This window comes from Mytilus galloprovincialis, chromosome 5, assembly GCF_965363235.1.
Source record: "Mytilus galloprovincialis chromosome 5, xbMytGall1.hap1.1, whole genome shotgun sequence".
NCBI classification, from domain to species: Eukaryota; Metazoa; Mollusca; class Bivalvia; order Mytilida; family Mytilidae; genus Mytilus; species Mytilus galloprovincialis.
The window spans coordinates 37,763,131-37,775,249 of record NC_134842.1 but is presented as its reverse complement, the minus strand read 5'-3'; the positions used below and the strand labels follow the sequence as shown (position 1 = coordinate 37,775,249).

General features: G+C 32.2%; 1 protein-coding gene across 1 annotated transcript; it reads left to right on the top strand.

Moving 5' to 3' along the window:
* Positions 1 to 759: 759 nt before the first annotated feature.
* On the top strand, positions 760 to 10,053 carry LOC143075758 (stromelysin-1-like). The gene is made up of 8 exons (XM_076251321.1): positions 760 to 971; positions 1,705 to 1,793; positions 2,273 to 2,412; positions 3,969 to 4,044; positions 5,561 to 5,703; positions 6,434 to 6,679; positions 7,643 to 7,747; positions 9,467 to 10,053. Exons 1-8 carry the CDS (start codon positions 849 to 851, stop codon positions 9,499 to 9,501), a joined length of 957 nt encoding a protein of 318 aa, XP_076107436.1. The 5' UTR covers positions 760 to 848; the 3' UTR covers positions 9,502 to 10,053.
* The last annotated feature ends 2,066 nt before the right edge of the window (positions 10,054 to 12,119 follow it).

The window sequence follows — 12,119 nt, the reverse complement described above, 5'->3', positions numbered from 1 at the left end:
TGAACCATTAAAATAATCAATTATACATGTAGAATACAAATGAGATTCTTAATTTTAGTTTCTTTTATATATTTCGGAGATTTGTATGACTTCCATTATCACTGAACTAGTACACTGACATTTTCGTTTATGTGCCAGCTGAAGCACGTCTCCGGAGCGGGAGTTTCTCAATGTACTGTAGACCCATTTCTGGGCTTCTGCTGTTTTCCGCTCTTTGGTCGGTTTGTTGTCTCTTTGACACATTCCTCATTTCAATTCTCAATTTTATAGTAAGAAAAAAAATGGGTCTCCTATTTCGAAGCGAGAACAATGTTTACACTGACATTAGTATAGATTTTTTTAAATCTCAAGAGTTGAATTTGGATCTTATATAAGTGATATCAACCCAGCCTAAAACGCAAATACTTTTGTATTTATATATAAATGTTTCGTAGTTTGAATTTCAAGCGGGAATTAACTATTATAACATATAATAAATTTAAAAGAAGTGATTTTTCTTTTAATAGGAATAGATTACATGTGTATGAATAAATGAAATATGTATGAAAAATAAAGCAATGTGATGCAAAGAGTGTTATGAAATGATGCTTACATACACATAAACATACATACATACCTACGTGTATTATATCATAGCAAACAGTGTAAATTTTGTATAAAAAAAAAATCTAAGGAAAGAGTCTTCCTGTTACTGTTTATTAGGTGGTTTTCTCAACCGGTTGTACTTTAACCACGCATTAGACAGATTTCCTTGTAATTACACACAAATATTACATATTGACCGTAAATAAACAACAGAAGTAGAATACAGATTTTGCTGAAGAGTTACTTATACAATTTTTCTTCAAATGAAACTTCATATATTTATAGTAAATGTTTTTTTGTTAATAGGAATGTTACAAGCAGCCCCAATTAGACCATTTCCGGACGAAACATCATTTAGAGAAGCTATCCAGGCTAAGAATGCGGATGTAAGTATTTGTTCAGTCATTCCTTTTCCATTTCATATTGTAACAAATATCTGTTTACATCATAATAACCATAATATTTATAAATCGGTACGTAATATTACAGTTTAAGTAATCAGTATAAGGTGTCAGACCACCGATTCAAAATCCTCATCTTTTAAACTAATTTGAATTGTACATATTACATGTTCATTGCATCACATTTTCTTATGTGCCACTTGTGGTCAATGTTTAAGCTCTTGTAATGAAACATCACCGTTCAGAATACAACTATTAAGAATAACGCTTCTTTTCTTTTGGAAATCGTATGTTAGAATGCAAAGTCATAGACAAGGCTAAAAATGGTCAAAATACATTATTTTTTTAACAAAAATTTCAATTCTCTAAATTTGTTGGTAAATTTAAGGAAATAATGACATTAAAAAAGTAAGATTTTGGTCAAGAAAGAACTAGATTTTAATTAAAGTGGTTGAATTGTCGGTCTGACGTCTATAAAGGTGGGTATAAAGGTTATTTTTTTTTTGTAATTTTAAGTATGTGTTGAGCATCTTCAATATATAGAAATCCTAAATTGGAAGATATCATATGATTTCTGTATTGTCCTAGACGAATTTTTAGTAAATGTCACATAACAGGACAGAAATGTTCAGCGTCGTCAAACTCCTCCTTTCTCGAATCCTGCTAGAGCTTATCATGGTATAATTTAATTGTTTATTTGCTTCGTTTTATATTTTAGGAATTTTTCATGCAGTTTGGTTATATGAAACACATAACTACAAGAACAAGACATGTGAACAAAGCTGTCAAAAGAAAAGAAGCAATTAGGTTTATTCTATATTTGTTAAATTAGCCTTTAGTTGAAAATTGGCAATTGAAATATTTATAGTCACCATTTAGTTATGGACTAATATTGCAGACTCTAAATTTCGCTTCCAAAAAAGTTATATGTAAAAAAAAAAAAAAGGATGTGTCGTGATCACTATAGGCTTACACTATATAGAGACAATAAATTCAAAAACTGGCCAAAAATGTTCAATTCGAGATTTCATTATACGATTCAACGTTTAAGACTGATATGTTTGATATGTTTTTGGTAATTGAAAAACTACTCTAAATTTAAAATGTTCGATTACAAATACATCATAATTTACGTAGATCAGATGCATCCGCTTCTCCGATTGCCTCTTCTTTAAATTGACATAAAAAACAATGAACAGAAAACAAAATAGTTACAACGATTTAATATAGACAAGTCAAACTTGGTTTGTTTTCAATTACTTTTCCCTTTTCCTTTTCTTAAAAAGAAAATTCCAACAATTTAACGGAATGAATATTACGGGAGAGCTAGACGAAGAAACCATAGAGAAAATAAAACAGCCTCGTTGTGGAGTTGCAGACTTCAACGAGTCTGCTCGGGACAGGCCGTTGCAGTTCTTTGCGCCAGGTAAAGAACTATAGATTCGCTGTTTCACACACAATACTTGTCTCTTTAAACCTTTGGAAGTGCCATTACTTTATTTCGTTTGGAGTATTGACTTGAGTTCTCTTGCGGAGTTCATTGGCATGGCAAAATACTAAATCTTCAAACCTACATCTTGATTTCATTTGTGAATACAAATGTTCATCGCAACAAGCATACTTATATACAAAATATTGGTGTATAAATACGCTTTTGCGATTATATTGTAATACCGTCTTTAGAATTGGCCCTTATTTTGACATGTTTACCTTTTGTGTCTGTTTTGTTCACGAATCTTTGTCAATATAATGGAATTTGATGTAATTATCATACAAATGAGACAATAAGCTTGCCATAATACCAGGTTCAACACACCATTTTCCACATAAGAAAATGCTTGTTCCAAGTCAGGAATATGACAGTTGTTATCCATTCGTTTGATTTGTTTTAGCTTTTTATTTTGCCTTTCAATTGGGGCCTTCCTTTTTTAATTTTCCTCGGAGTTCCGTGTTTATTTATATTTACGTTTTGGTACATTATTGTATTTTTTCTATTGTGTAAACGAATAATAATTTTCAAATATCAGTAAACGTGACAGTTCTTTTTGGTGTCGATCTCCCTGACAGTGTCAAAGCAATATCCTTTCTTTGAATACAGTGTCCAAATTTATCATATTCAACTGTTTTCCGAATGCATATCATTCTATTCTGTACATTAATGTGTTTGTGACGTCGCAAAAGATTTGACATGCGATTGTGAACTTTGGGATGCAGTAATTAAAGATGCCTTGTTTTGACTTGACAATCTTCAATATGACCAACTTTATATCAGCAGGCAGTAACAACTTAATAACAAAAATACTGAATGTGTGAAAAGCTTCGAATAAATACCATTAACAAAGATTCATTTTATGTTCGTATACAAACAATACAAGATATCAGCAGCTTATCACAATAAAACGTTTATGGCGTTTTCTCTGTGCCTTTTTGTGTTTCTTGATACATATGATGTGGCTATGTACTTAAACATTCCGTCATTGTCTATTTGTTCTATGATAACTTTTATATTCTTGTCTTTCATTTTTGCTAAAAATCCTTTTCTCTATATACTTTTGTTGTGTTTCTTTGATACATATGAAATGACACATCTCGTCATTGTGTTATGGTCATTTTTTTTCTTTTTTGTATTCTTGTCTTTCACTTTTTGCGAATGTGTTTTGTCTGTGTGCCTTTTAATACTTCTTTTTCACGTGTCTGTTTGTTTTTATAGTTATTAAAATTAAAACACAATGTTGACTGTTGTATCCCTTTTTTTTTATTTTTACATAATAAGATGTGTTTGAGGTTTTAATGTTTGTGATTTTTACTTTTGACACCAAAAAAAGTAACAATGTAATTTGGTGCTGATGATATGTAGAAATAATTCAGCTGGTCTAACTAAAATATATGTCCATTGTTAGAAGACATTTGTAATCACAATGGAACTAAAAAATATATGATATAAAAGTATTACTAATATTTGTTTATATTATATGTTTTAAGGATATAAATGGAATAAGAAAAGGATAACATGGAAACTTACAGGATATACCAATCAGCTTCCAAACTCTACACAAAGGTAATCGAAGTATCAAGTAAAATTAAAAATCTTATATGTTTACCAAGTGTAAGAACAGATTATTTGCCTAATTAAAAACACAATGTGCTCGAGATTATTCTTTAAATATATAATTTTGTGCAAACCAAGATGTCGTCAGCAATCTAAAATACTCAAGATATTATAAAAAAATGACATTGTTTTAATTTATTTTGATGCCACCTACATGCTTGATCAACTAGCTAACACAAAAGATATTTAACATTCAGATAAGACACAATACTCTTCAATTAAACATACTGCTTTATAAACCAATAACAAAATCAGAAAGACTATATACTGGAGGAAACGTTGATTTCTCTCGAAACCTGACAAGGAAAACAGTTAAACACTGACCTGAGATTTCACAATTCTTGTTGATCAATCAGTGACGTCCTCTGTAAAGCTTCGCTTCATATTTCATACTCTATGCTCATTTCTTTGTGGGTGCTACATACCAACAGTTTTACATTGGTAAGCTTTATACTTGTATTTGTAAACATCTTTAACCTTTGATAACTATTTACACCACTGGGTCGATGACATAACTGGTGGACGTTTCGTCCCCGAGGCTATCCCCAGCCCAGTAGTCAGCACTTCGGTGTTGACATGAATATCAATTATTTGGTATTTTTTATAAATTTCCTGTTACAAACTTTGAATTTTTCAAAAGAGTAATGATTGTCTTATCCCAGAAATAGATTACCTTAGCCGTAGTTGGCACAACCTTTTCGAATTTGGGAACCTCAATGCTCTTCAACTTTGTACTTGTTTGGCTTTATAACTATTTTAATCTGAACGTCACTCATGAGTCTTATGTAGACGAAACGCGTGTCTGGAGTATTGAATCATGATCCTGTTACCTTTGAAAACTATTTAACCAACCGTTGGACAGACGTAAAATTTTGACTAATATAGTGCCTTCACCTTTATTAACATGCATAAATTTCGTGCGTACTAACCTTTCTCGCCCTTAAATAAATTCTGTTATTGTCTTTATGTCCCTTTTGTTCATTAATTTCTAACGTTTTTCCATTTTTTTGGTTTAAGTATTGGCTTTCAGGATGAGATCAATCCAGAAAAACGCCTCATAAAAAAGCAATTTATAGAGAGCTATTTCATTTAACAATAGATAGGTATAATCGCTACAATGTATAACTCTTAAGAGCTCTAAAATTTCACATGACTTTAAAATGTGATAAACGAATCAAATATAAGCCATCAAATATTTGACAACAAAATAAAAAAAAAACAGTTTTCATGAACTCCCTACGTCTATTACCATGTGTACCCTTTTTAATATCGATAAGTGGATTAACAAAATATGCGAAGTCTTTTTCACTTTAGTCAAATACACATTCGTTTAATCTCTCCTCCGTATGTGTGCAAAAATATTCCATCATTTTGTTTTAATTAATCGCTACTTCCCATACGACTCTACTACTAGCATTAATGTGTATTGTATAATAATGTATATGACATCATTTATATCTTTTAGATTAGCTTTAGAGCATGCGTTAAAGAAATGGTCCAATGTGACGCCATTGGTATTTGAACAAACAGAAGGCTTTCCAGATATAGAAATTCTATTTGCCAAGGGTAACCACGGTGACGGATCGTATAACGCTTTTGATGGTCCAGGTATTTAATGCAGTTTGAATATATAACACATAACTAATTTGTATTTTTTGGACAATACGTGTACAGTCTAGGTAACTCGTACGAAAAACACACGGTTTCATGAACTATGACTGTTGTTTCATGGACGAAAAGGTTGAAAGGTTAAATATGTCAAAGCCAAGGGATTTTAGTTTGTATCATGTGCAGATTTTGATTCGGAGAACGAGCGAAGTGTTGATGCGAATGATTCAGAATATATTAGATAATTAAATAAGCAGCTATAAAAATAACTAGAGTTCTTCATTCTTCACTATTCAAGTCAAATCTAAAGAACAGACATATATATTTAATTTCTTATCCCTCGTAATTGTTAAAACTTTTCGGAATACTATGGATTTTCTACCCCTAGGATAGATAACTTAAGTTATATTTTTCATAACCTTTCGAAAATTTAGGTCTTCCATGCTCTTCACAGAACCGTACTTTAATTAGCCTTTTTATTTTTTTGTATTCTAGTATCATTGGTCAGCCTTAAGATAAGTCGATTAAACGACCCTATTTAGTACATAATTTAATCGTTGTATCTATGATTAACTTACCAAAATGACAATAAAATGGTTCAATAGGAAAAACATAAATAAGACATAATAGTCTTCTCCTGTTGGTTCTTCTCTTTTTGTACTAATAATCAGATAACTCAATGACTTATCATGCGTGATCCAAAACTTACGTAAGATTGCATGTATTTTAGGGAGAGTTTTAGCGCATGCATTTTATCCAACCGATGGCGACACCCATTTTGATGACGATGAAACCTGGATTTTTAGATCAGGATCGGGAACTGATCTTGAAGTTGTAGCTGCACATGAATTTGGACATGCATTAGGACTTGGTCATTCGCAAAACACTGCTTCTTTGATGGCGCCATTTTATAAAAGAATGGACCGAGGTTGGCAACTTCACCAGGACGACATCACAGGAATACAATCACTCTATGGTAATACTTGAAAGTTATTTCTACTTTTGCGTGTATTAACGAGGGCCCTCATGGGGTTTTTGATTATGTGATTACTTGGCCGTTTTTTTAATGATTATTTGATTATTAAGCCAAATATTTCATGATTATTTGATTACCTAGGACTGTATTTTTAGTTTATGATTATTTGATTACTAAAGATAAGCAAATATTTAATGATTATGTGATTATATTGGCAAAAAATGGTGATTATGTGATTACTAGGACCCCCCCCCCATGAGGGGCCTCATTAACGATCATTTACAACCCCACTTAATTTTAGCCTTTTGTACGTTCCGCTTATGGCTTCGTTTTTATTGTATGCATCAACTTAAGATACATGTCCTAACGACATGAACGATATGTAAAGCGTTAGATAGCCCTCGTCTAGAACATGTGAGAAAAAACATTAAGACACAAACATATATCTAATAACGTGCTAATTTACATCGTCATACTTAGCAGACAATAGTAAATAAGCTCCCAGGAAAATTCAAAACGGAAAATCCGTAAACAAATGGCAAAATCAAATGCACAATCACATCAAATGAATGAATAACTATCATATTCCTGGTACAGTCATTCTTTTCTGTAGAAAATGGTAGATTAAACCTGGTTTTATAGTAAGCTAGTTGTTGACGGCCGCTTCCGAATTAGAGTAACTGTCCCATATAGTTTTAACCTGATTTTTAGTAATTTGTATTGTATTCTTATATGATGAGACTTACAAATACTAAACATCCAGGCTAAAAACAAGGCGTAGTTACTTTAATTAAGTCACGGACCCGTAATATTGCTGGTGTGTTCTGGTAAATATATTTATATAAGCAGCTTTCATTTCGCAGGCAAAAACTCTTTATTTATTTGCTTTTATATTTAAAAACTTTCACCTTTTAAGTGAAAGTTGTACTGTATGAGTAAATTGATGAACCCTTTATTTGTAAGGTGTTCCAGAAGGTGAGCTATCAGCGCCGTTACCTTCACCATCGGCCACTTCATCCGGGATCAACAATAAACTTATTTGTAATATTAAGTATATTATTACAGCTTGTAAGTACTTGTAATCTGTTATTATTTCAATTATATCATCTATCATCAGTAACGTCTAAAGGTAGATGTAGATAAAAAAAATGCCAACATTTCTTCATTTCAGAACTATATGTATCACGTACATGTATGTTCAATTTCTATCTTTTTACCTAAAAAAGTCATTAAAGATACCAAGCTGATAATTTTGTCTCGTCTTCAAAAGATTTATTCGCGATGCCCGAAATAGGAAATTAACAAGGTCAATTAGAGTACGAAGTTTAAGTGTATTGAGAAGCCAAAAAGACGAAAATTAACTGTAATGACGTTAAAAAACTAACCAAGGAGGCCCATTAAGAATCCTTTTTGCCCCAATATAAAGCAGTTTTACAAAATTGCTAATATGTAGACTTTAAGCTATTTATTGGACAGAAGAATACTTTTGTTACATAAATATAGGCTTATTTTGACAATTCAATGCACATGTATCGGGTACTAGCATCATTAAGTCATGCTAAATAGCTGAAATCTTTGAAATTTTAGCATTTTGGTTAATTTTTTAGAAGGATTCCATCTAAAATGAGAGTGGTCGCATTCTTGTTCATTCCTAATATGTAAATGTAAGTTGCATTTCATGCAAATACATAATGTAAATAAAGTTTGAGAATGAACACGGATGCGGCCACTTTATTTTTGATAAAAAAAAAATCTGAAAAGAGACATAGTATGGCATATTTGATAGATTTGGCATATTCAAGGTTGAATTTGAGCGTCTTTAATGACCAAATTAGTTCAAATCTTTCACTTAAACTAATTGAATCGACTGAAAGTTTCCAAAATATTTCATCAGACGAACCTTAACATTGAGGCCAAAATCGGCCTTTACCGGACCTATTCCCTTTTAAAAAAATAACTAGTAGCTTTTTGTCTAAACGAGCATAACAAACTGGGATACAGGATAATTTGTCGGGAAATGGGTAAAATGTCCTCCGGTTGACTGAGTACCATGTGAACTATCCTTAAAATCTGGCTTTCCGTGTCGGTCTAGTTCACAGCAAGGGGCTTCTTTAATGTACATTTTCTACTTTTGAGATATGTATGAGATATTACCCCCAATCCCAATCAAGTTCACAAACAGTCATACAATGTATTATATGTCATAACAAGTTATTTACCAGCTCGAAACCGAGTTAACCGAAAAATAAATATATTGTTTTTTGTTATTCTGGGGTATGTTGTGTTTTGTGTAATATATTTATTGTAATATTTGAGATGAAAAAGAACCAGTACTGAACAAGCAATGAACAGGTTATAACACTTTCATCAGACAATTTTAAGAATCAGGTCAGGATAAAACCTCCTTTTATTGATCGACTCTTATCACATTCTTATATCTTCAATCTCGATTGAAATATGCGTCTGTAACTAACCAAACTGTCAATTTCCCAATGTAAAAGAGAGACAAAAACTACCAAAGTGAATTTATTCTAATACGTCGAATAATAAACTGACAACGCCAAGTGAGGGAAGGGGGGGGGGGGGCGGAGAAAAAGACCAAAAGGCAAACAACAATATACAAACCATAACATAGAAAACTAAATACTAAGGGATACACCGGGGTGATCTCACGTGATCCGGAAGGGTAAGCAGACTTGCTCCACATGTGGCATAATCAAGTTGCTTATAGCTGTTGTTGTTATGTCTATTTTTCACACATGTCATTGTTTCAATTTTATGTTTCAGTTATAGTTTACAGATATATTTTGGGAATGCTGTAAATTATGGTTTGACTTTATGTTCAATGGATATTAACGGGAATTGTGCAATATATTAATTAGTAAATTTCATGCATGAAATAAACTTAATTCATGTCCCGAGATTATGAAAAGCGAGCTGGTTGATATATATGCAGTCAAAACATTAAACTGAAGAGATATATTTGAGGCATCAAAAAAGAAAATATTGACTATAAGACCTGATGAAACATGACGAGGATGAAAAAGGCATTCTTTTATTTTCTCTTGAAACTTATGTTAACAGTTAAATGGTAAACATGCAAAATTATTTTGATTGTTGTAAAACACACATGTCGTTCATTTGATATTATATCCGGATATTTATATTTTTGGTTCTACATGCAATTTGACACAAGTTAAACCTTTCTAAAAAGGTATGGATTGCTTCATAGTAATATATATGTCATCTTCAGAGAATCACGACAAAACGTGAAAATGTCAAAGGAAGTGCAACTTTTAACTAAGATTTTGAGATTTTTTGACGTTTGGATTGTAGATACGCTGTTCCGATTATATAAATATCATTGCATTGTGTACATGTGCTTATTCAAGCCGTCTTTATCGAGAGTCTCGTTGATGGGTGTCTTTTTTTTTTTGTATTCTGCTACAAAATGAGTATTCAAATAAGACATGTTTATGCATTAACCTTTGCCCAAGCTTTCATTTACTGCGGATACTCTATGTCGATACTTTGTGCCATTGGCTTCTATTTGTTATGGTACCCTCAACGGAGTTTGGGTGACATACTGTTAATCTACGTTTCTTTTTTTTTTCTTGCAACACATTTTGTCCAGGTGATTTCTTGAAATCCAATGGACCAATGTTGATGGAACCTACTATAGTGAGGACCCCCATGTCAAGTTGTGCACGAAGCATGGAATTGTTTTAGATGGCTGCCGTTAACATGGAAACGGAACAAATGTGAAAAAAAATCCTGTTTTTTGTTTTGGTGAACTGTTATGATATGCTTTAACTCAGAATCATTATATTTTAATACAATGTAGGTGCCCACTGTATACAGGTGTTGGATGATTTTGGCAATCATTGGAATTACTATGTCATGGAAACTACACCAAAAATTTCAAAAAAATCAAAATGCTCCAAACTTAATGAAACTTCATTGTAATGATGAGCAACATTGGTAGATGTGGCATTTGGAGTTGGAATTTCCAAAATGTCTGTAGTCACCATGAAAACAATATGCGAAAAGGTCAAAAACTTTTTTTAAAAAAATTGCTGCAAACTGGATGAAACTTTACCGAAATGGTAATTGGCATAGGCAGAGTTGCATTTTGAAGTTGGAATTTTCAAAATGGCCGCCGTAACAATGGAAACAGCAAAAATTTCAAAATGCTCCAAACTTAATGATACTTTACAAAAATGGTTATTTGCATGTGTAGATACGCTCTTTTATTTTGGAAATTTCAAAATGGCTGCCGTTATCCTGGCAATTGGGGGACGAGGGTGTCATCCGTTATTGCTAGCAATTACAAATCTAGTTGTTGTTGTGTTTAGTATCGATCTGGTAAGATAAGCCCTTTCAAATAATTATAATATTGTGTTGTGTTGTAACATCGCAGTGTCAAGTGAAGGGAGTAAGTGAAGACAGAAATTGTAGGAGCTCGCTGCTGTTGTTGTGTGTGTATCTGTTCCGGACCATATGCGTATTTGAACCATACGCGTATGGTAATGACCGTATATACTCATATGGTCGGGGTAATTAAAAAATTTACAGTTAATACTAAACCTTCATAAGGTATGACCCTTCTCAGTTGGCACGTCATTGAAAAGACAACATCAAGGGTCATTTATTATATCAAAATGATAAAAAGATTAACTAAATAAAAATAAACAGGTGTACGCATTTTGTTATAACTAGTGAATGGCAATATGTTGACTTGAGAAGATATTTTCCAAAATTTCTTAATGAACTGTTTTAATTTAAATGAGGCCGTTACACTACAAACTGCTCAGAGTCTGAATTGACCAGTTTTTGTGCTCGACCAGTAAAATCGAGCACACATTTTACTCGACCAGTCTCGACATTGTCTCGACTGTACTTAACTGTACTTAAATGTACTCGACTAGGTCTCGACTTTACTTAATTAGTCTGATTCAGTACTTGATGATCTTTGTGTAGTCTGAAATGGTCTTGACCAAGGCTCGACCTGTCTCGACCTGTCTTGACTAGTCTCGACCTGCCTCGACTAGTCTCAACTCAGTCTCAACCAGTCTCGACCTGTCTCAACTAGTCTTGACCTTCAAATTTAGTTTTGACTGGTGTAAATCAGCTAATCTAACTAAAATTAAATATTGATCTTACAAAATTAAAGCTCATTAGGTAGTTTGATTTATTGCTGTGAAATGAAAGAATTTTATTTTACAATAGGTAAAAATAAAAATTATTATATAAATTCAGATCTATAGGCATCTTTAATTTTTTTTTCATAACTTTTTCAAATCAACTTGGATTTTCATCAAACTATGCAGCTATCTTAGATATATCTTAAGCTTACTGAATCCCATGTCATTTAGTTTTTTGTTGTATTGCTGTAAAATTTAAGAATTTAATTAATCTTGGTAAAAAAAAACTAGGATTT